Here is a 25,052-nt window from a genome sequence, read left to right on the forward strand (position 1 = left end):
ATTCATAGTTGCAAATGAAAAGGCACATGTGGAGAAACATCATAAGCAGGCTTTTGAAGAACTCTTGAGGACTGAAGAGAAATTAGCACTAGCTTGTGATGATACTGAGTAGCACTTACCAGTAGGAAAAGGATTCCTGCCCACACAAGAGACAAGTGATGAAATACCAATGACCACAACAAGAGATTCACCATTTATTTTTATCATAAAAGTCCAGCAAATAAAACTATGTACAGTTATCCATGCATATTTCCAATTACAAACACAGACATTTAAAACGCTCTAAAACCTCATTAAAACACAGAGTATGCACAATACTGGGAGCAGCAGGTCCAGAGGGAATGGGATGGTAACAGTATGGCCAAGAGGGGCTCTTAACTTCCACTGTAATTGTGTTTATATTTTGGGTGTTTGTTGTATCCAACCCTCTCGCCATTGATTAGACACTGGATCACCCACTCCTGGGACACCACAGGCAGTGATAAGGCTTGTGCACACTTAAGGACGGAGGCTGGACATGACTTATCGGTGACGAGAACATCAACACGACCCAAAGCGACATCTGCAGAGAGAAGTGGGTAAAGCCTTGTTAGCAAACGCTTCCCAGCGTTAACTCCAGTTGAATAGTGAGTGAAGAATAAGTGAATTGTTGGTTTGGTGGTGCCCCTCAATGTTCCCCATCTCCCCCAGCTATATACCCCCCCCCTCTCTCTTTTGGGCTGCTGTCAGGTATAGATTAGGGAGCCAGAAGAACATTTAAATAAACCAGCTTGTTGGGCAGTGGGTCCTTTTACAAAGATCACAACTTTCCTGTAACAAAATGGCACTGTTTAATCACAGATGCATAAAAGGAAACAATTCTTATTGCAATTTAAAATGTGATTGCACAGCACAATGTTAAATTTGAAATACCTCTATTTAGTGGCTTCTAGTTCCAGGTTGGAAGTTTAAAAGAACCATTCAAAAAAGGGAGGAGGGGGTTAAAATAATGTTCATAGACGTTTAGCGCTGTATGATATATAACAGAGCAAATTATGTATCATATGCCTTGTATTGTTAATAAAAACAGATTTAACATAAAAGAACCATTCATTGGCTCGAGTTCAATGTATTCTTAAGACACACAAACAGAGCCACCTGAAGTTTATATACTTCAACCTCAAAAAGCCTTGTTGGATTGTTTTTTTTCACCAGATGCTGTTAACTTTCAGCCCCCCAAGAAAGTCTGAGCAGGAATGCGCTGGGGTCTGTCCGAGATCCCTCTAAACTACTTTAATTCCCTTTCCAGCTACCTTTGTTCTGAGCAGCTGAGTCGTGCTGCTTCACAGATGCAGCTCCACCTGTCATGAGGACTTCAGACCACAGGTCCAAGAAGTTCTGCTGCTGGTCCGAAACCACAAGAAACTTCAGATTTTGGAATGGATGCTGCCCATCATGCCTGCAAAGAAAAGAGCTTTACGTTTCTGTAAACTATAGCAGAACTGTCCTTCAAAACAAATTACTGTGCAAGCAGGTGCTGCAAAGTAACATTTCAATTAACGGAAATTCACTCCGAAACCAGCTCTGGCAGGTCTCCACTGGCTGTATGGCTTCCAGTGCCTTCCTTACTGTTTTGTACCAGTGGAATCAGAAATTAATGCATACTACTCACTGAGCTTCACCTTCAGCAAGTGCCCCTTTAAAGAAAGATTTATTCAGTTTTGCCAATAGGCTTCAGGGTTACTTTTTTCTCTAGAATCACAAGTTTTTGCTCTACCATGGCATAGCCGACTAACTGGGTGATCCATCAAGCTGCAGTAGTGCTCTAAAGGACCAATTGGTTTCTTAACCTGCTAATTTTTGATCCTGTAGTACCACAGATCAGTAGACTCCTGAGTTTTTGCCTGCCTGCCAGCAGATGGAGCCAGAGAAAGTTATACTGACACTGTACATAACCCAGTGTGCCACCTGCAGGCCCTCAGTATTGACCTGTACCCAAGCTAAGATGATAGCAAAAACCATAAATTTCCAAGCAAACTCCTTCCCCTCCAATGAGCTGGAGAAGGTGAAGTTGCCCAAAAGGGCAATGGAAAACTCATTTCCCAAATCTAACATAAGCGATCAGCACTGAAAACCTCCAATAACTCTGCACTATATACAAAGCAACAGTACAAGCGGTGGACTCTCCCTCCCAGTAAATGGGCGGGACTCTGGACTGATCTGTGGTATTATAGAAATGAAAATTAGCAGGTAAGAATCAATTTTCCTTTCCCTGTACGTACCCAGATTAGTTCAAACTCCTGGGATTTACCTAAGTTCCCTTTAACTCAGGTGGGACCTGGAGAGTTCTGTTTGTAGAACACTCTCACTAAAGCATATGGAAGCCAGAGCCCTCAGGCAGAAAAGGCGGCACCATTCATAAAGATACCCCCGAATCCAACATCTTTAGAAAGGGATCTTGAAATGACTGCACTTGGAGCTCAGAAATTCTCCTGGCTGAACAAATAGCAACCAAGAAAACCACTTTAAGAGTCACATCCTTAACTGTAGCTCTCTTTAGTGGTTCAACAGAGCCACATACAATCCTCTAAGGACTAGATTCAGATTCCAAGACCGACAAATGTTCCGCATGTGAGGATGCCAGTTCTTAGCTCCCCACAGGAACCGTATAACATCCGGATATGCAGACAGAAGATACTCTTGCCCCTTACCCTGGAGACAACCCATTGTTGCTACCTGGACTCTCAGAGTGAAAAGCCAGTCCCTTGACCAGAATCTTTCTGTAGAAAAGCCAAAATATGCGACATCATAGCTTGAACAGTCTGAGACTGCACTCCATCAATAACAGACCAAGACTCAAAGATCTTCCAAATTAGCACATATGTTAAGGATGTAGAAGGTCACCTAGTCTGTGATAAGTTGGAAATAACTGCTTTGGACTATCCCCTACATCTCGGTTGTCTCCTCTCAGAAGTGAGGCCATGAGATATAAGTGAGCCACCTGACCCGAAAGTACTGGGCCTCAGTGGAAAAGAGTTGACTGATGTCCTAAACTCAGGGTTCCGTCTATGGCTCTGTTGATCAGATCTGGGAAGCATGGTCGATGCAACCACTCTGGAGCTATCAGGATCACATTGCCCGGATGTTTCTCTATCAACTGTAATCTCTTGTCCACCAGAGGCCACGGAGGAAAGACATGGAAGGAATTGGAGCTCTGGTGCTACAGGGGTGTATATACTGTGACGTCAGTTTGCTCTGTCTCCATCTGCTGGTAGAGGTTCATAGCCCACCCGTTCGGGATTCATCTGTCTGGATGCTAAGAAATGCATTTTAATCTCCTGCTTGTTTTCATAGCCAGGCAGTCTCCTCTTGGAGTTGGCTTCTACTGGGCTATGGTGCCATCAGCCATCATTTACTACTATGCCCACCTATCTAGCTCATTCATCACAGCATCCGTTCTCAGCCAGGGGACCACAGACGACAGCTCCCTTTTAAACAAGGATCCCCAAAGATCATAACTCAGTTGGGTTTTCTGCATTTCCACAATGATGGTGCATACAAATAGATCTCATGCATATTCACTGTGGAAATCCCAAAAACCTGACTGGGTTGTGGCCCTCAAGAATAAAGTATGGGGATCCTGCTCTAGGACTTGTGTGTGTGCATCCTGGGCATTTGCCCCAGGTGTCATCACTGTACTTTATTTTTTTTAATTTACTGTTTATTAACGAGAATAGCATGTACAGAATACAACAACAAAACATAGCCATTACAACATACCACCACATCAAGCTACCAAGTGCTAACCCCAACAACATTTTGTTTATGTTTTAACTTATCAGTTACCCCCACATCCACCTTCCCCCCTAGGAAAACTACCCCACCCCATCCCATTCCAGATCCCCTAGGATTAGGACTCATGAGAGGCAAGACATCCTACTCAGAGACTATTAATTCAATAACTCCCCTAAACTAATCCCCTGCAAACCCGCCAAGATATAAAACTTCAAATATTTCCGTGAGACATTTCTCACAGAGCTCCTAAACCATGAGGCAACTGCTGCGCGGAAAAAAAAGAGACTGAAGGGGGACCCCTGGTGGCTACAGGGTTAGTGGCATGCTGGGCATGCTCAGTGTGCCAGTCAAAGTTCTAGAAACTTTGACAAAAGTGTTCCGTGACAGGGCTCCATCTGATGATGTCACCCATATGTGAGGACTACCATCCTGCTTGTCCTTGGAGAACTCCAGGTTTTCCCAAACCTCTGCATATAATCATGTAGATGAGCAGTAAATATGTAAAGGGTAAACAGTCGAGTCATCTTCGACTCCAGATGGAATCTCTGTGGTACCTCCACTTTCCGCCTCCAAGCAGCAAGTTCACAACGTGCCCCCACCATAATATATCCAATGAGACAGTGAACCCATTTATCAATATCAGGGAAGCCCACCAAAAGCAATAATAGCCCAGGTGATTTGGGTAAATGAATATTAGTAATGTCAGCTACCAATTCTAAAACCATACCCCAATACTCCAGACACTTTAGGGCAAGTCCACCAAACATGGAAGAAGGTGCCACAGTCTTCACAATTACGTCAAAAGAGAGCATAGGTCCCCAAGTAGATCCTGGGTAACTTCGCCAGGGTGAGGTACTACCTGTATAATAATTTGTAACCATTTTCCAGAACCAATGATGAGACAAACCTTTTCCCCAACACCTGGTAACACATATCCCACTCCTAATCTTCCAAGGTAACAAAGGTCAGACTCCCAAAGCAGAACATGTCTAGATTTATGATCAAGATCTCCAATGAGTAAGGTATATATAATCTAGAAATCATCTTTTCTAGTTTATCTGCTCTAGGACAAAAGACTTCAAATATTGATTTGCTGCTGCCTAAGTCTAGAGCTATCCTCTTAGATCAAACAAATGATTCTAATTGCAAATAAGAGAACTGATCCTTTTCCTCCAGGGGATATGACTTGTGCAGTACCAGGAACCTGCTCCCCAAACCTGTTCCAAGAAGCCGCAGCATTGTGTGAATCCCCCGGAGGAAAATCTTTATTTTATAGGAAAGAGGTGGAATGCCAGTAGTGCTTATCCCCCACTAACCAAGCACAGTACCGATGCCAGACTAGTGAAAGGTGAGCTCCTGCTGATATACCTGAACACCACACAACAGTGTCTAATGGTGGCAGCCCAAAAATATCCCACCTCTACCCAAACCTTGCTCTTACTCCTATAATGCCATTTGACAAAGTTCCTCATGAGAAGCTTCTAGGAAAAATAAAAAATCATGGGATAGGTGGCGATGTCCTTTCGTGGATTGTAAACTGGCTAAAAGACAGGAAACAGAGAGTAGGATTAAATGGACAATTTTCTCAGTGGAAGGGAGTGGGCAGTGGAGTGCCTCAGGGATCTGTATTGGGACCCTTACTTTTCAATATATTTATAAATGATCTGGAAAGAAATACGACGAGTGAGAATCAAATTTGCAGTTGATACAAAATTGTTCAGAGTAGTTAAATCTCAAGCAGATTGTGATAAATTGCAGGAAGACCTTGTGAGGCTGGAAAATTGGGCATCAAAATGGCAGATGAAATTTAATGTGGACAAGTACAAGGTGATGCATATAGGGAAAAATAACCCATGCTATAGTTACACAATGTTAGGTTCCATATTAGGTGCTACTACCCAAGAAAGAGATCTAGGCGTCATAGTGGATAACACATTGAAATCGTCGGTTCAGTGTGCTGCGACAGTCAAAAAAGCAAACAGAATGTTGGGAATTATTAGAAAGGGAATGGTGAATAAAACAGAAAATGTCATAATGCCTCTGTATCGCTCCATGGTGAGACCGCACCTTGAATACTGTGTACAATTCTGGTCGCCGCAGCTCAAAAAAGATATAATTGCGATGGAGACGGTACAGAGAAGGGTGACCAAAATGATAAAGGGAATGGAACAGCTCCCCTATGAGGAAAGACTAAAGAGGTTAGGACTTTTCAGCTTGGAGAAGAGATGGCTGAGGGGGGATATGATAGAGGTGTTTAAAATCATGAGAGGTCTAGAAGGGGTAGATGTGAATCGGTTATTTACTCTTTCGGATAATAGAAAGACTAGGGGGCACTCCATGAAGTTAGCATGTGGCACATTTAAAACTAATCAGAGAAAGTTCTTTTTCACTCAACGCACAATTAAACTCTGGAATTTGTTGCTGGAAAATATGGTTAGTGCAGTTAGTATAGCTGTGTTTAAAAAAGGATTGGATAAGTTCTTGGAGGAGAAGTCCATTACCTGCTATTAATTAAGTTGACTTAGATAATACCGTTGCTAGTAATAGTGGTGGTTACCATGGAATAGACTTAGGTTTTGGGTACTTGCCAGGTTCTTATGGCCTAGATTGGTCACTGTTGGAAACAGGATGCTGGGCTTGATGGATCCTTGGTCTGACCCAGCATGGCATGTTCTTAACGAAAGATTTAAAATCTTGAACTTGTTCTCATTGACCTTGATCCCTGACACAGAGCCAAAACCCCTCATGTCACCAAGGAGGGCCAATAGAGATTGGTCGGGATCTGTCAAGGTGAACAGCAAGTCATCTGCAAATAAAGTCATTCTGTATGACTTCCCAGCAACCATAACCCTTTTAACAAGATAAGAGTTCCTGACTGTCCATGCAAAGGGTTCCAAAGATAGCGCAAATAAAAGGGGGGACAATGGACACCCTTGCCTACATCAAATAAACTCAAGTAACTCCCATTGACCCTAACCTGGGCTTTTGTTGATCATAGAGCACTCTAACCCAAGTCAAAAAGGAGGAACCCAACCCAAAGTTCTCGAGTACCTAAAAAAGGTAATCCCAATGAACCCAATCAAAAGCCTTTTCAGCATCTATTGCCAAGAGAACAGCCAGTATCTTATGATGATGAACCCAGGTACAAAGCCCAACTGATCCCATGAACGTGACGGGGCTATCAATCCCAAACATGTGGCCAGTATCTTTGCTAGTATCTTCAGGTCTAAACTTATTAGAGAGATGGGTCAACAGGAACCGCAAAGTGTAGGCTCTCGCCTGCTTTTTGCCCAAACCGTAATACCAGCCACATTCGCTCCTACCGCTAGGGAACCCCCTTCTCTCAGGAAATTGAACATAGTGGCTAAAAGTTGAGCAATAGCTGACTTACAGGCTTTATAAAAATTGGCAGAGAATCCATTGAGGCTAGGCGTCTTACCTAATTTCAAGTCCAAAATAACACTGAGAACCTCCTTTACTCATATAGGTGCATTCAGGAGTTCTCTAGCCTCAGCAGGCAAAGAAAGAAGAAAGACAGACTTGAGGTAGATTGCAATTTCAGAAGTAAGTATGCCACGATCCCAATGCATAAAGTTCACATAAAATTGTGCAAAGCGGTCAGAAATCTGCTTTTTATCATACATCATATTGCCTGCTTTAGCCTTAACTTTAAGAATCTGATTTTGCGTAGATTGAGCTTTAAAGCATTGAGTCAAAAGGCATCCAGCCTTATTACCAAATTCAAAAAATCGTTGCTTCACTTTAAGCATATGGGAAGTGATTTCTGCCAAGTCCAAAGCCTGCAACTCCTGCCTAGCAGCATCGAGAGCCATCGTGATGAGCCTCCCCTACTGTGCTTATGTTGAACCTCCAATTTACCTATATGGCGCATCAAATTCAATCTTCTCAGTCTTCTGTTTTTTTAAGAAAAGAGGTATGAGAAATGAGCTTCCCCCTAATCACAGCTTTCATTCCCTCCCACAGAATCGCTGGATTAACATCACCAGTGTCATTAAGTGAGAAATAATCCTCAATATCTTTAATAATAGCTGCTATAAATTAATTATCAGTAAGGAGGGATTCATTTAACCTCCAGATCTTGCTTCCCTGCTGCACCTTACCTATTTGAAACTCCACCCATATCAGCATGTGGTTGGACCAAGTAATGTGTCCAATACCAGTATATTGTTCAGCTCCCACTAGCATGGTATCTAATAAAAATAATCCATACGCGAGAAGGCGTTATGGAGCACGGAATAGAAAGTGTAATCTTTTAAGGAAGGATTCTGCAGCCTCCATTAATCCTGCAATCCCAAACTATGGATTAAGCTTTTCAGAAAGGGGTAACGCGTGATATTAAAATCTCCCCCTAACAAGACTTGACCTTCTGTCCACCCATGTAAAGTATCCATTAGAGTCTGAAAGAAGACCCCCTGGTTGGTATTTGAAGCATGTAGATTTAACCAAAGTAAGCAGCTCTCCAATAATGGACCATTAAGACCAAGAACCATTTAAGACCAAAAACCTACTATGGACATCACAAAGAATAGATGTCACATCCACAATTAAATTATGAGCAAACAAAATCTCCACACCACAATATTTGTTATCTTTGGTTGCCGGCACAAAATATTGAATAGGCCATTGTAGGCTGCCTCTGCTTGAGCATGGGAACTTCAGCTAAGTGTTTGATAATTCCTTGAAATCTTAACTTTTAGACAAAAAGTATTTTTATAACTGTGTGGCATAGGTCAGCTCTAGTGTGGAATATTAATATTGAGTTTTTAGCAGTGCAAAAGTGGTGTGCTTGAATAGATTTTCATTTAAGAAAAGAAAACTCACCTAACAGGAGGAAGTTTGTCTGGGGAAGGGCTACTCCAATTCAATAGCAGATACTTAAGGCTTAAGCACAGAGATAAATTCAAATCCTTGCCATAAGACATTTAAACTAGACGACGGGGGTGGCAGAAGACATTGGAACGTCACCCCCCTAATACAAATACAAAGGATATGGGTACAGGGGATAACAAAAGTCAGCCGAATAAGGCACATAAGTCCAAGAGAAGCAGAAACCTGAACGACAAAAGCTGGAAGGCTATGAGCACAAATGCTCGTAGTCTGGGCAACAAAATCCCAGACCTGCAAGCCCTAATGGTGGAGGCGGACTTGGACATTGTTGCTGATACGGAGACATGGTTCACGGATTCTATGATTGGGATATGGATATATCACACTATAACTATTTAGGACATAGAGGACAGAAAAGGGGGAAGAGTAGTTCTTTATGTCAAAAGCAATATCCAAGCAACTGAATTGCAAGGAATGTGGGGTAGAGAAGAAGCATGATGGGCTGTCCTAAAAAAGATGATGTTGCATCCATTGTTACTGGAGTGGTTTACAGGCCTTCCAATTCAAATGAAAGAACTAGACAGCGATCTGGTTAAAGCAGTGGTTCTCAACCCTGTCCTGGGGACCCCCCCAGCCAGTCGGGTTTTCAGGCTATCCGCAATGAATATGCATGAGAGAAAATTTGCATACACGGCCTCCATAACATGCAAATTTCCTGTCATGCATATTCATTGTGGATAGCCTGAAAACCCGACTGGCTGGGGGGGTCCCCAGGACAGGGTTGAGAACCACTGGGTTAAAGACATCCAAAAGGTGGGAAAGAAGGGAGAAGTGTTGAATGCTGGAGATTTTAATTGGCCAGACGAAGACTGGAGTATCCCTTCTGCGGACTCTACCAGAAGAGGAGGGATAATGGATGCCCTGCAAGGGGCTCTGTTCAAACAAATGATAATGGAACCCACGAGGAAGGGAGTTATACTGGACCTAGTGCTCACTAACGGGGATAATGTCTCTAAAGGCTGGGTGGGTGCTCACCTCAGCACCAGTGATCATCAAACGGTATGGTTCAATATTGCAAATAGGATCCAGAGAAGTCACACAAAGATCCAAGTTTTGAACTTCAAAAATACAGACTTTGTGGAAATGGGGGAAGTATCTGAAGGCAGAACTTGAAGACTGGGAGAAAATGAGAGAGGTGGAGCACAGTGGTCCAAACTAAAAGCAGCAATTACTAAGGCAACTAATCTATATGTTAGAAAAGTAAACAAAAGCAAGAGAAATAAGAAACAGATCTGGTTCTCAAAGGAGGTGGCTGATAAAAGTAAAAAGAGCAGCATTCAAGAAATATAAAGGATCCCAAAAAGAGGACACAGGGAAGAATATCTGGTGAAACTGAGGGAAACGAAGGTAGTAATCAAGAAAGCAAAAAGTCAGGCAGAAGAAAGGATTGCCAAAGAGGTAAAGAGTGGGGACAAATCAATTTTCAGATACATCAGAGAAAGGAGAAAGCTCCAGAGTGGGTCAGTGAAACTGAAAGGTGACAGGGATCAATGTGTGGAGAGAGACAAAGAAAAGGCAGAAATATTAAACAAATACTTCAGTTCAGTGTTTACTAAATACAACCCTGGAGAGGGAAAGTAATAAATTAACAAGACATCAGGAGGGGGGGGTGTGTGGAATAGACAAAACTCTGTTTATAGAAGAGAATGTATGGGAAGAGCTAGGAAATACGAAAGTGGCAAAGCCATGGGGCCTGATGAGGTTCATCTCAGGATACTGAGGGAGCTCAGAGATGTGCTGGTGGGTTCGCTGTGTGACCTGTTCAATAGATCCCTGGAAATGGGAGAGGTGCCAAGTGATTGGAGAAGAGCGACGGTGGTCCCGCTACACAAGAGTGGGAGCAGAGAGGAGGCTGGAAACTACAGGCTGGTTAGCCTCACCTCGGTGGTGGGAAAAGTAATGGAGAATCTGCTGAAGGAAAGGACAGTGAACTATCTACAATCCACTAGGTTGCTCAACCCGAGGCAGCATGGATTCACCACTGGAAGGTCCTGTCAGACAAATCTGATTGATTTTTTTGATTGGGTGACTAAAGAATTGGATCGAGGAAGAGTGCTCGATGTGATCTACTTGGATTTCAGTAAAGCTTTTGATACGGTCCTGCACAGGAGGCTTGTGAATAAAATGAGAAGCTTGGGAGTAAGCACAAAGGTGTTAGAGTAATTACAAACTGGTTGATGGATAGAAAACAGCGTGTGATGATAAATGGAACCTACTCAGAAGAGAGTGTGGTATTAAGTGGAGTGCCACAAGAATTGGTGTTGAGACCGGTTCATTCCAATATCTTTGTGAGTGACATTATGGAAGGGATAGAAGGTAAAGTTTGTCTATTTGCGGATGATAAGATCTGCAACAGAATGGACTTGCCGGAAGGAGTAGATAGAATGAGATATGATTTAAGGAAGCTTGAACTGTGAAGATATGGTAACTAGGATTCAATGCCAAGAAGTGCAGAGTCATGCATCTGGGGTATGGTAATCCAAAAGAGATATATGTGATAGGGGTGAAGGGCTGTTGTGCACAGAGCAAGAGAGGGATCGTGGGGTGAGTGTCTAGTGATCTGAAGATGACGAAGCAATGTGACAAGGCGATAGCTAAAGCCAGAAGAATGCTGGGCTGCATAGAGAGAGGATTAACCAGTAAGGAAAAGGAGGTGATGATCCCCTTGTACAAGTCCTTGGTGAGGCCTCATCTGGAGTATTGTGTTTAGTTCTGGAGACCGTATCTCAAAAGGGACAGAGACAGGATGGAGGCGGTTCAGAGAAAGGTGACAAAAATGGTGGGGAGTCTTCATGAAATGACTTATGAGGAGAGGCTGAAGAACCTAAATATGTATACCCTGGAGGAGAGGAGGTGCAGGTGAGATATGATACAGACCTTCAGATACCTGAAAGGTCTTAACGATGCACAATCAACAAACCTTCTCCACTGGAAAGAAATCAATAGAACTAGGGGACTCGAAATGAAACTCCAGGGTGGAAGACTCAGAACCAACATCAGGAAATATTTCTTCATGGAGAGGGTGGTGGATGCCTGGCATGCCCTTCCAGAAGAGGTGGTGAAGACAAAAACAGTGAAAGATTTCAAAGGGGCATGGGATAAACACTATGGATCCCTAAGAACTAAACAGTGGAAATGAAGAGGGAAGTGCATGGGGGTAACTTGCTGTGTGGCAGTTGCTACCCTTGGCCGATGGGCCTTCAAGTTGTTGGTGCAGCTCCAATATTGCTCTTTGCTTTAACGGTTGGGGAAAATAAAGGGGGGGGGGGAATCGGACTCAGGCAGCAGCCAATGAGGACACTGGATTTTGGGGCCTGGGATAAAAGTAGGAGTGGGGGTAACTTGCTGATGTGGCTGTTGATGTCCTTGACCAATAAGCCTGATACTTTTGATGCTACTACAAGCTTGCTGGGCAGACTGGATGGACTGTTTGGTCCTTTTCTGCCATCATTTCTATGTGTCTATGTTTCTATGTTTTACAACCCAGTAGATGTGAAAATCTGGCCTTAAAATGCGTTTCTTGGCAGATGATCACATTTGCTCCCAAGTCTGCTGCCTTTTTAAAGAGCAATTTCCTATTAACCGGGAAGTTCAGACCCTTAGTATTGATAGACAATCTTAACGGTCCTCATGAGTGAAAAGATAAAGTACAATAAGCACTGTTTGCTTGATAAATATTGTAAAATGACTGATAAATAAAAAAAAAAAAAAAAAGTACAACAAACATAAAAGGCGACCTCCATATTTCCCATACCCTCTTTCACTCCATCCTCATGAGCCCACATACAGAAGAAACCTGAGAAGCAAGGGCCTAGATAATGCCATGTGATCCCAATCCTGGGAGACATCCCAACCCCCACCTCATCTCCCCCCCCCCCCCCCCAAACCAAATTTTTAAGCTAAACCTCATCCTCATGAGGTGCATAATCCCCCTTGGAGGAAGGCACCACCAAACATGGCGTGAGACTCCCACTCCAACTCAGACCTAAAAAAAGAAAACTCAAATTGAAAGCAGCACATCCCTTAAAGCCTCCTAATGGTAGCAACCTTACCCCTAAACTTCAAAAAGTTAAAGTTTGAATTTGCCTATCCCATCAGTGCCTAAGAAAAACGTCATATCACACAGCATAGGAGAATCACCAAACTAGGACAGAGAGGAAGTCCCAAAGAGAGAATGATCATACAACACTTGCCGTTCTAGGTGATAAGTGTGAATCCAGCTGCCTCCTGAAACGTCTGCTAGACCCCTGGGCCCTCTACCATTTAGGCTGATCACTTCTTTTCCAGACGGGGCCCCCCGGTCACTGAATGGCTTCCCAGTGGTACAGGGATATCAGCCAAACGCAAAAAATCCACTGCAGCCTCCACTGTTTTCACTTTCATGGCCTGGCCTTTAGCAGTGAACTGAAGTGCAAATGGGGAAGTCCATCAGAAGTGGATATCCTCGCAGTTCAACACAGTGAGAATGTCCCGAAAGGCTCTACGCTTTCGAATAGTGATCAGGCAACATAAAAACATGCCATACTGGGTCAGACCAAGGGTCCATCAAGCCCAGCATCCTGTTTCCAACAGTGGCCAATCCTGGGAAAGATCCTGAAAGATATCTACTTGGTGGTCATGCCTGGCCTTTCCTTTCGGGCCATTGTAGCCACCTTCTCCTTTAAAGTAAAGTCAAGTCAAGTCATGGAAGCAGACTCCTATATCTCGAGGAAGGTTCCCTCTGGGCTGACCAAGGGCTCTATGTGCCCGCTCCAATTTAATATCAGGCAATGGAGCTGTTGGATACCACCTGAAAGCAGTCTTTGTAAGCAGGCAACTCTGAGACCCCCTTGAAACGCAAGTTAACTCTCCTGGACCTATTTTCTAGGTCCACCAGGTGCTCCTCCATTTCAGTCAGTGAGTTTGAAATACCAACGACTTCTTCCCGACAGGTTGCTGTATCAGTGGCCTGCTCCTCTGCTCGGGACTCCACCTCTGACACGCGGTTTCCAAGGGACGCCACTTCACCCCGCGAACATGTTGCCAAATTCCTGTTTTATATGCACCATGTCTTGGCGCAATTCAGCAAGAAATCCACCCGCGAGGGAATCCCCTTCACCTCAGCTCCAAGGCAAGTCTCCTTGTCCGCGGCGACCATGTCTTCCCCTCGCCACAGCCAAGGGCTTGTGAAGCGTCCTGGCTGGCAAAGGAGAACTTCTTCAAGTCTGTTTTTTTTTTCCTGCCGTGACATCTCCAATCGCAAGCGGAGACCCTCATGGTACTGTGCAGCCGGGATGAGGAACCTCAGCGTTTGGATGGCGGCCGATTTTAGAGTTGGGGCAGGAGCTCAGCTTTTAGGCAGCCACCTCTGGGGATGATGTCACTTCCTCCCCAGTCTTTGTACTTTAAACATATTTCTTGATTAACCACAAAACCATAGGAAACATCGATGCGGTATATATAAAAATACATACAACAAATATAAATCAGACGACATAACTGGTCCTTACCACTCAAGTATCCTCTCCTCTTGGAGGCTGTATCCAGCTGGGAGGAGGTAATTGCGAAAGTTTTGGAGTTGGTTGGCATGGCAGCTGTCATGAACCCAGACATGGGAAACACAGGGAATCCCACTGGCAAGGCACAGGAAATACTTTCTGGTTCGACACTGCTGATCTGCAATCAGGAGACACTTATAGGCTGCCTTACACTGGAAGAAAAAAAAAAGGGAGCCAGTCAGAAATGCAGTTGTAATCAAGGGAGAGGGGAAAAGAATACAAGTTGAGAGATCTCAAAAGATGGAAAGCAGCGAGGAAAGAAGGAAAGTGAATTCAGAAAGAACAGGTGATCAGTGAGGAAAATGGATGGGAACCAAAGCACACATTTTAAAAAGGATGGGGAACAATGTATGCATTACAGAAAGGCCACATAGTCCTACTGGGATATCCTGTTTTCGTTCACAACTGTTTGATGGCTGTGCCTTTTCATTCTAGTTACGGAATGATTGAGTAAAAATGGTTTAATTTTGTGTGACAAAATGCATTTATTTACATGCAGCAAACCTGAGGGTGGAAGATCCTTATCCTGCTACACCAGTCCAGATGCTTAGTTTAAGCCACCCTACCAGCTGAAGGTGACAGAAAACAGCTTTTTCCAGCGATATCACTACTGGTATTAGAGGTGATGCAACACCAACATCAACCAGTATTCTCTCTCTCCAGCAGACTGTGGCTCCTGGGGTATGCAGGCCTCCGTGGTTGTTTCTGCTCCCTTAGTCTGTGACGTTTCCTTGTTCCCTTGGTTGAGCAGGCCATAATTTAGCTCTCAGGGGAGTTTCCCCTCTGGTGGCGTATATCTTAAGGTGGTTGAATGCTGAGGTTTTGAGGGATACAGGAGACTCCCTCCTTTTGATTCTTCCTCTTTTTCTTGCCCCTCTCTTTCTCTCTATCACCCCTCTTCACTGCCCTCTGGAATACCTCAAGCCTCTCTCATGAGAAGGTAAGCAAGGGCTGTGATAAGTTTACAAAGAAAAAGGGACTTAGCCATCTAAGTAGCAGCATCTGAATATCCGGACCCATTTAGTTATCTGGCTAAGTAGTAGGCAGGACGGAGAAAAACGGGGAGGAGCTACTTATTCAGCTAATTAAATCCTAAATTAGACACCCAAGGGGGTCTGGGAACCCAGACCCTGACCCAGTCTGAATCCTGAGTTTTTAATATGATAAGAGTTTCTAAAAGAGGATTCTATCTGTCATTAATGCAAAGCCACTCAACCATTACAGATACAATCTACAGGTGCAACCTCACCTGGGCTTCATTAAAATCCTCCAGAATGTATCCACCACCTGCCCGAAGTTGAGTCTCTGTATACTGTTTATTATAAGGAGTGGTCTCTACAAACTCTACAAAACAGAGAAAAAGAAATGAGCCTTTAATCCAAATTATACACAAACACAATCTCTCTAACGGAGAGAAAGTAAACTAGGTTTTAACTGGCTTAACTCCTGCAGAAGCAGGTGAAAGTAAATCATGTGTCTATGTTTCACTTTCAGACAATGTACATAGGAAACGTCACTTTTGCTCTTTCTGACTAGGCTATTTCAGAGCAGTTTTCTTTATTAATGGCAAAAAAAGTAAACAACTACTTATGACACATCAACTAAAGACTGCATCAGTGTGTCCAAACTATGGCTTGCAGGACTGCGGCATCATGAGTATCCTGTCCAACAGGGCAGTATCACTTCCATATCAAGCTCCACGGAGGATTCTGATCTAGCATAGCCAGGGTTTGGATAAGTTCTTGGAGGAAAGTCCACAAACCATTATTAGTCAGGTAGACTTCCAGGTAGACATGGCTTGTCCCTGGAAGTGAGCAACAAAAAAAATTAATCTATTCTTTGGCATCTGCTAGATACTTGTGACCTGGACTGGCCAGTGTCAGAGACTGGATGCTGGGCTTGATGGACATTTGGTCTGACTCAGCAAAGGATATTTTATTTTCCTATTAAGAACATAACAACATAAGAAATTGCCATACTGGGTCAGACCAAGAGTCAGACCAGGCCACAAGAACCTGGCAAGTACCCAACACTAAGATGATTCCATGCTACTGATGCCAGTAATAGCAGAGGCTATTCCTTAAGTCAACATTGATTAATAGCAGTTAATGGACTTCTCCAAACCTTTTTTAAACCTAGCTACACTAACTGCAGTAACCACATCTTCTGGCAACAAATTCCAGAGTTTAATTGTGCATTGAGTGAAAAATAATTTTCTCAGATTAGTTTTAAATGTGCTACTTGCTAACTTCCTGGAATGCCCCCTAATCCTTCTATTATCCAAAAGAATAAATAACTGATTCACATCTACCCATTCTAGACCTCTCATGATTTTAAACACCTCTATCATATCCCCCCTCAGTCGTCTCTTCTCCAAGCTGAAAAGTCCTAACCTCTTTAGTCTTTCCTCATAGGGGAGCTGTTCCATTCCACTTATCATTTTGGTAGCCCTTCTCTGTACCTTCTCCATCGCAATTATATCTTTTTTGAGATGCGGAGACCAGAATTGTACACAGTATTCAATGTGCGGTCTCACCATGGAGCGATACAGAGGTATTATGACATTTTCTGTTTTATTCACCATTCCCTTCCTAATAATTCCTAACATAAGAAATTGCCATGCTGGGTCAGACCAAGGGTCCATCAAGCCCAGCATCCTGTTTCCAACAGAGGCCAAACCAGGCCACAAGAACCTGGCAATTACTCAAACACTAAAAAGATCCCATGCTACTGATGCAATTAATAGCAGTGGCTATTCCCTAAGTAAACTTGATTAATAGCCGTTAATAGACTTCTCCTCCAAGAACTTATCCAAACCTTTTTTGACCACACGGAGCCGACGATTTCAATGTATTATCCACTATGATGCCTAGATCTTTTTCCTGGGTGGGAACTCCTAATATGGAACCTAACATTGTGCATGGGTTATCTTTCCCTGTATGCAACCCCTTGCACTTGTCCACATTAAATTTCACCTGCCATTTGGATGCCCAATCTTCCAGTCGCACAAGGTCCTCCTGCAATTTTTCACATTCCACTTGTGATTTAAGTACTCTGAATTTTGTATCATCTGCAAATTTGATAACCTCACTTGTTGTACTCCTTTCCAGATCATTTATAAATATATTAAAAAGCACCGGTTGATGTACAGATCCCTGAGGCACTCCACTGTTTACCCTTTTCTACTGAGAAAATTGACCATTTAATCCTACTCTCTGTTTCCTGTCTTTTAACCAGTTTGTAACCCACAAAAGAACATCGCCTCCTATCCCATGACCTTTTTAGTTTTCTTAGAAGCCTCTCATGACAGACTTTGTCAAATGCCTTCTGAAAATCCAAATACACTACATCTACCGGTTTACCTTTATCCACGTTTATTAACTCCTTCAAAAAAATGAAGCAGATTTGTGAGGAAAGACTTCCCTTGGGTAAATCCATGTTGACTGTGTTCCATTAAACCATAGCTTTCTATATGCTCTGTGATTTTGATGTTTAGAATAGTTTACACTATTTTTCCCGGCACTGAAGTCAGGCTCACTGGTCTATAGTTTCTCGGATCACCGCTGGAACCCTTTTTAAATATTGGGGTTACATTGGCCACCCTCCAGTCTTCAGGTATGGATGATTTTAATGATAGGTTACAAATTTTAACTAACAGATCTGAAACTTCATTTTTTTAGTTCTTTCAGAACCCTGGGATGCACACCATTCAGTCCAGATGATTTGCTACTCTTTAATTTGTCAATCTGGCCTACTACATCTTCCAGGTTCACAGTGATTTGGTTCAGTTTGTCTGACTTATCATCCTTGAAAACCATCTCCAGAACTAGTATCTCCCCAACATCCTCATTAGTAAACACAAAAGCAAAGAATTAATTTAGTCTTTCTGCAATGGCCTTATCTGTCCTAAAAGCCCCTTTAACCCCTCAGTCATCTAACAGTCCAACTGCCTCCCTCTCAGGTTTCTTGCTTCAGATATATTTTTTAAAGTTTTTATTATGAATTTTTGCCTCTACGACCAACTTCATTTCAAATTCTCTGTTCGCCTGTTTTATCAATGTTTTACACTTAACTTGACAATGCTTATCCTTTTTCCTATTTTCTTCAGATGGATCCTTCTTCCAATTTTTGAAAGTTTTTTTTTTTGGCTAAAATAGCCTCTTTCACCTGACCTATTAACCATGCCGGTAATCGTGTTGCCTTCCTTCCACCTTTCTTAATGCGTGGAATACATCTGGATTGCTCCTCTAGGATTGTATTTTTAAACAATATCCATGCATGTTGAACACTTTTAACCTTTGCAGCTGCACCTTTCAGTTTTCTCCAACAAAGTTTTCCTTTTGAAAATTTAGTGTTAGAGCTGTAGGTTTACTTATTGTCCCCCTTCCAGTTATTAGTTCATGTTCTCACAGGACAAGCAGGATGGTAATCATGGGTGACATCAGGATGGAGCCCAATCACGGAACACTTTTGTCAAAGTTTCTAGAACTTTGACTGGCACCTACTGGGCATGCCCAGCATGGCACCAACCCTGCATCCAGCAGGGGTCCCCTTCAGTCTTCTTTTTTCCGTGCAGCAGTAGCCATGCGGGTTAAGGAGCTCTTCAGAGATTCCTGACAGGAATTTTTCCTCACGGAACTTTATCAAAAAAATTCAAAAATGTTCTACCCCACAGGGGTCCCCCTTATTGATAACTTTGCTCCGCGGTCGAATGGTATGCTTTTTACCTGCTTGCGGCCAATTCCTATCGAGTTTTTCCCCTCGCGGCCTACTGGCCATCGACCGCACGCGGCTAAATTTTGTCGAGGCCATGGCGTCGGGTTTCCGTTGGTGCGCCGACTGCACTCAAACAATGTCCATCACTGACCCTCATACGGTCTGCGTGATGTGTTTGGGGTCCGACCATGATGTCTTTACTTGCACCAAATGTGCCCAAATGACACCAAAAGGTCGCAAGGCTCGGCTGGAGAAGATGGGTCTTCTCTTTCGGTCAAAAACCCCGACTCCGTTGATAGCTTCGACGTTGTCTGAACCACTGCCGTCTACTTCGCACCAGCACTGGGAAACTGCTGCTGCCAGACCGGCTTCGACGACACCGTGGGTGTCGACCCCCTCTGTTTCTTCTCAGGAAAAAGACCGAGGAGAACATCGAGAATAACATCGACACCGCCATCGAAAAGCTCAGGCCACCGATACAGGCAAGCCCTCGGCATCGACGTCATCTGAGCCACCGACAAAGAAGTCCCGTACAGAAAAGGCCCCTTCCTCTTCTGTCTCTGGGTCACCAAGGCATTCCCCACCTGAACAGGTGCCGGGAGCCGCGATTCCACTCTCACTGGTGGACCCTCTGGCTATGCCAGTGCTGCCTCCTACTCCGAAACCGGGCATCCATGCCCCAGGTTTCCGTGAGGAATTGGATCGGATGATCCAAGAGGCCATCAGTAAAGCACTCCAGGGGTTCAAACCTCCATCGATGCCGGTGCCGGTTCCTGATCCGGCCACCGATCTGATACCTATGGCGCTTGCACAGCTATTGGCACGAATGGATGCATTAATCGGTGCCCTTCCACCGGTGAATACGAGGGAACAGATGGCCCCGATTCCTTCCTCACAGATACCCTTGTCATCGGAGAAGAAGAAACACTAATCTCCATTCCGCCCTCCGGAGTGCTGCCACCGATACATCCATCGATGTTGCCATTCCATCGGTACCTCCGTCGATGCCTCCCTCATGCCCCTATCGATGCCTTCAATTCCACCTCCGAGGCCATCGATGCCTAGGCCCGGGCCTTTCGGAAGAACACCGTTATTCCCTTTTGATGATCATATGGGAGCTGGTCATGAGCCTTACGATCCTTGGACCGATGATTTGTTCCAGGATACTGATGATCTGCCTTCACAGCCCTCTCCTCCTGATGAAAGGAAGTGTTCTCCTCCAGAGGACTTGTCCTTTATCAACCTAGTAAAGGAAATGTCCGAAACAGTTCCATTTCAGCGTCAGACTGAAGAGGACTCTAGGCATCAGATGCTGGAGCTTCTCCAGTTTCTCGATGCTCCTAAGGAAATCAGGTCTATCCCTATTCATGAAATCCTCTTGGACCTTTTAAAGAGAAATTGGGAACACCCTGGCTCTGTGGCACCTGTCAACCATAAGGCAGATGCCACCTACCTAGTTCAGTCAGCCCCTGGCTTCCAGAGAACTCAATCAGATCATCACTCAGTGGTTGTGGAATCAGCCCAGAAGGCACGACACTCTGAACCTCATTCTTCCATTCCCCCCAGGAAAAGAACAAAAATTCATGGATGCATTTGGAAGGCGTGTATTCCATGGCTCAATGCTCATCTCTCGCATTGCTTCCTACCAATTGTACATGACCCAATACAACAGTGCCCTGTTCATGAAGATTCAGGAAGTTGCTGAAGCCTTACCTCTGCAATTCCAGGACCAACTTCATGCCCTAGCACAGAAAGGCCTAGATGCTGGCAAACATGAAGTACGATCGGCATACGATATCTTCGACACCGCCTCCAGAGTATCAGCGGCAGGAATTAGTGCGAGGAGATGGCCCTGGCTAAAGTCTTCAGACCTCAGACCAGAGGTACAGGAGAGGTTAGCTGACTTGCCCTATAAGGGGGATAATCTTTTTGGAGAAAAGATTCAAGAAGCAGTGGTGCAGCTCAAGGACCACTAAGAAACTCCGCGCCAGCTCTCCTTACTGCCTTCTGATCTTTCTTCCTCTTCCAAAAGATCTTTTAGGAGAGATTCCAAGAGACAAGTCTACCGGCAATCTCCTGTGATCTCTGCTATCTCACCTGGAAGGTGATTTTTCTTCTGGCAATCACATCCGCTCGCAGAGTTAGTGAGTTACAGGCCTTAGTCACCTACCCGCCTTACACTAAACTTCTGCATGATAGGGTAGTACTCTGCACTCACTCTAAGTTTCTGCCGAAGGTAGTATCGGAGTTTCATATTAATCAATCCATTATACTACCCACTTTCTTTCGCAGGCCCCATTCAAATCCAGGAGATCAGGCTCTGCAAACCCTTGACTGTAAGCGTGCTCTAGCTTTCTATCTAGACTGTACAGCTGCCCACAGAAAATCCACTCATTTGTTTGTTTCCTTCGATTCCATCAAACTGGGTAAACCTGTGGGTAAGCAAACTCTCTCCTCCTGGTTAGTGGACTGTATTTCCTTTTGCAATCAGCAGGCAGGCATTTCACTTCAAGACCGTGGTCAAGGCACACTCTGTCACGGCCATGGCAACATCAGTAGTGCACCTACACTCGGTGCCGCTTGCTGACATCTGTAAGGCTGCTACATGGAGCTCCCTCCACACCTTTGCAGCCCATTATTGTTTAGACAAGGCTGACAGACAAGATTCCACCTTCGGTCAGTCTGTGCTACGCAACTTATTTGCGAACTGAAGTACCAACATCCTTCCACCAACCCATTAGGGTTCAGGATGCCCTTACCAAATTCCACCCCAGTTGTTGTGCCTGTTGCACGTCTTTGGGTACATTTGGTGCATTGCTTGGGCATCCTCAGCTTGGTATTCACCCATAGGTGAGGACTACCATCCTGCTTGTCCTGTGAGAAAGCAGAGTTGCTTACCTGTGACAGGTGTTCTCACAGGATAGCAGGATGTTAATCCTCATGAAACCCGCCCGCTTCCCGGCGGTGTTGGGTTCATTTACGTTTTCTTGTTTTATTTTTCGCAAGTATTTTTTACTATAAGACAAGACTGAAGGGGGACCCCTGCTGGATGCAGGGTTGGTGTCATTCTGGGCATGCCCAGTAGGTGCCAAAGCTCTAGAAACTTTGACAAAAGTGTTCAGTGATTCGGCTCCATCCTGTGATGTCACCCATAGGTGAGGACTAACATCCTGCTGTTCTGTGAGAACACCTGTTACAGGTAAGCAACTCTGCTTTATGATCACTATTGCCAAGTGGCCCCACCACCATTACCTCTCTCACCAAATCCTGTGTTCCACTAAGAATTAAATCTAAAATAGCTCCCTCTCTTGTTGGTTCCTGAACCAACTGCTCCATGAAGCAGTTGTTTATTCTTTCCAGGAACTTTATCTCTCTACCATGTCCTGATGTTTCATTTACCCAGTCAATATTGGGGTAATTGAAATCTCACATTATTACTGCACTGCCAAATTGGTTAGCTTCCCTGATTTCTCTTAGTTTTTCATCATCTGTCTGACCATTTTGTCCAGGTGGACGGTAGTATAATCCTATCACTATACTCTTACCCAACACACATGGGATTTCTACCCATATAGATTCTACTGAGCATTAGTCTCTTGTATGATCTTTATCCTGTTGGACTCAATACCTACCCGGACATAGAGTGCCACACCCCTATCAAGTTGATCCTCCCTATCATTGCAATATAATTTGTACCCTGATATAGCACTGTCCCATTGGTTATCCTCCTTCCACCAGGTCTCTGAGATGCCAATTATGTCAAACTTATCATTTACTGCTATACATTCTAACTCTCCCATCTTACTTCTTAGACTTCTGGCATTGGCATACAGACATTTCAAAGAGTGTTTTTTGTTTGTATTAACAACCTGCTTTTCAGTTGATAAGGATAATTTGGAAATCTTTAGCTCAGGTGATTTTTTTATGTATAGGCTCATGGACTACGCTTGCTTTTATTGGACCCTCTCTGTTGGGATGCCCTAACTCTCCTGTTTCATTAGTATCCTTCAAGGATACATTCCTCCAAACCATGCACTGCTGAGTGACTGTCAGCTTCCCCCTTGTTCTAGTTTAAAAGCTGCTCCCAGCCCACTCCTTCCTCCAGGAGAGTTACACTAACGTAATATAACATAACATTCACTTTTATATACCACCTTCCACACCCAAAAGAGATCCAAAGCCATTTACAAGAATATAAGTACAACATGCAAAAAATTCCACCCTTAATCCAAAACCCCAAACTATCCTCGACTCTCACTAAGGGAAAGGCAGGATCACAACCCTCCCAAATTACATACCCAGTAATAACACAAAGAAACACGATGGTAGAAAAAGACTGGCCTAACTAGTCCGTCCAATACTGCCAACTGCTCAGCTCTCAATCCCTACTACTCCCTCCGAGACCCCTGTGCTTGTCCCATGTTTTCTTGAATTTATATACTTTCCTGGTCTCCATCACCTCCACAGGGAGGCTGTTCCATGTTTCCACCACTCTTTCTGTAAAGAAATGTTTCCTTAGAGTACTCCTGGGTCTATTCCCTTTCACCCTCATCCTTTCATTATAGGCCCTACCTAAACCCAGAGCCAAAAGTGACCCAAAGCAGTTTACAGCAAAAATATAATCACCACCTCGAAATACCTAAAAATACAAATAGGTTTGACAACTGCTGGTCTGGATAGTCAAGATAGCATAATATACCGTCCTCTATGCCCTCAGACACATACAAAGCATTTGTTTTATTAAACCAACAATATTTCATTTTTATCAGTCTCACCTTCCTCCTCCTCACTGCTCACAGAAGGGCCATCTTGCAACTTCTGCCGATTTGCCAGTTTATCACCAGCTGTTGCTGTCGTGAGAAGAAACGCATACCCAAGAAAGAGGGTCTTGCTCTGGGGTACAGGTCCATGACAATCCTCAAGAGCTGAGAGCTCTCCAGTGTTATCTCCACTTTCGCAGGGGCTGATGAACTCTCCAGCCTTCACACCACCTGCATAGATGTCAGAACCATAGTTAACCCTCTGCCACACCTTAAGGACCCACCTGAGCTAGAATCACTTCATCCACTGACAGGTGGTAAAGTTCTGGACTTGCCTGTACTTTTGGACAAAATGAGTTTTTGTCCTACAGTGGCAGGATTACAACCAGGAATAAATTACAGGTTTACCAATTTGTCACAATTCTTCCATGCATGGCAGTCTTCAGTCAGGTAAAGCTCCTCTTCTCTTTCCAGGTAGAAGGGATACTGATCAATCCATTACCCTTTATAGCCAAGGCATAGAATTTCCTAACATGTGAGCCTTAATTCACCATTTGCACAAGAAGAGAAAGTGTTCCAGACCACTGTAAACCGGAACCCCCATCACACATGCACATACTACTGTTATTCTCCATTTGATGACTCCTCTCCTGTCCATGAATCCCTGAAGAGCAAAGTTTTAATTTTAATAAGTATATATCAGGGCTTCCCAAACCTGGATTGGGGACCCCACAACTAGTCAGACGTTCAGGAAATCCACAACAAATATCCATGAGAAATTTGCATACACTGGAAACGCAAACAAAATATTTCTTTGTAGATATCCTAAAACCCAGACCAATTGTTGGGTCCTCAGAACAGGTTTGGGAAGCCCTGGTGTGCATATTATGCTACTATGAAACTTCTACCTATTCTGGGGATCTCTCTCTTTCATCAGCACCCGCTATAAAGAATATCCTGCAGCATCCTGCATGGGGGGGGGGGGGGGAGGAGTTGTCAGGCTAGCCCCTTCATCAACTCTGTAAGCTGCAAGCAAACACATGGGATAGCAAGATCTCACCCATCAGCAACAGCACAGGAAACTGCTTACTGGGTTTTATTGCTGTGGACTTGCGCCCACGTTTGGAAGGGGACCTCTCATCTTCTGAGCTGATCAGTTTTCTCTTTCCAGATAGCAGGCTGGCAGCTCCTCGGGGGCTCTCTGTTGCTTTGCGAGTTGGGGTGCTTACACTGGAGGAGCTGGATGAGGTCAGAGTAGTGGCAGGGCTGAGGTTACCGCGCCGTTTCCGTTTCCCTTCCACTAGGTTATCTAAAAGCAAAAAAAAGACAGTAAGTTCCCTGTTCATTCTCTAAGATG

The 25,052-nt window shown here is 44.1% G+C and overlaps 1 protein-coding gene across 8 annotated transcripts in view; it reads right to left on the bottom strand.

Moving 5' to 3' along the window:
• Positions 1-181: 181 nt before the first annotated feature.
• The window catches only part of TP53BP1 (tumor protein p53 binding protein 1), a 176,121-nt gene continuing 151,250 nt past the window's right edge, over positions 182-25,052 (bottom strand). For all 8 annotated transcript variants that reach the window (XM_029574967.1, XM_029574966.1, XM_029574969.1 and 5 more), the window contains 6 exons: positions 24,786-25,004; positions 23,711-23,926; positions 15,469-15,563; positions 14,172-14,371; positions 1,293-1,438; positions 182-562 (listed from right to left, as the gene is read on the bottom strand). In XM_029574967.1, the coding sequence (XP_029430827.1) occupies positions 375-562; positions 1,293-1,438; positions 14,172-14,371; positions 15,469-15,563; positions 23,711-23,926; positions 24,786-25,004 (1,064 nt within the window). In that variant the 3' untranslated portion in view covers positions 182-374. The remainder of the gene's footprint in view (positions 563-1,292; positions 1,439-14,171; positions 14,372-15,468; positions 15,564-23,710; positions 23,927-24,785; positions 25,005-25,052) is intronic.

The sequence above is a fragment of the Rhinatrema bivittatum genome, chromosome 13 (genome assembly GCF_901001135.1).
Source record: "Rhinatrema bivittatum chromosome 13, aRhiBiv1.1, whole genome shotgun sequence".
In the NCBI taxonomy this organism is placed as follows: domain Eukaryota; kingdom Metazoa; phylum Chordata; class Amphibia; order Gymnophiona; family Rhinatrematidae; genus Rhinatrema; species Rhinatrema bivittatum.